Genomic DNA, 255 nt, shown 5'->3' with positions numbered 1-255 from the left:
TCGGGGCGCAAGGTCACCGCGGGACGCTGGGGACGGGCACCGATGGTTTAGCGAGGACACAAGGTTGAGAGGCGGAAACCCACTTACCGAAACTTTACGAACACATTCAGAGTCCAAGCTGTCATTTTTAAAGGCTCTAGTTTTATTTTAAACATCGCGCTTGTCCGCAGGCGCCGGGAGGTGCTGCGTGCCCGGCCGGGAGGCACCGGAGGGTGGCAGGAGGACGGCGGAGAGAAAGGTGCCGGCTCGTGCCGG

The 255-nt window shown here is 60.8% G+C and overlaps 1 protein-coding gene across 1 annotated transcript in view; it reads right to left on the bottom strand.

Moving 5' to 3' along the window:
• DNAJB5 (DnaJ heat shock protein family (Hsp40) member B5) overlaps positions 1 to 155 on the bottom strand; it is an 11144-nt gene extending 10989 nt beyond the window's left edge. Inside the window, exon 1 of the mRNA XM_009647270.2 lies at positions 88 to 155. Within this exon, the coding sequence (XP_009645565.1) occupies positions 88 to 155 (68 nt within the window). The remainder of the gene's footprint in view (positions 1 to 87) is intronic.
• Positions 156 to 255: the final 100 nt, after the last annotated feature.

The sequence above is a fragment of the Egretta garzetta genome, unplaced genomic scaffold (genome assembly GCF_000687185.1).
Source record: "Egretta garzetta isolate BGI_Z169 unplaced genomic scaffold, ASM68718v1 scaffold59, whole genome shotgun sequence".
NCBI classification, from domain to species: domain Eukaryota; kingdom Metazoa; phylum Chordata; class Aves; order Pelecaniformes; family Ardeidae; genus Egretta; species Egretta garzetta.
Note: the sequence above shows the minus strand (reverse complement) of the source record. Positions and strands in the feature narration are given on the sequence as shown.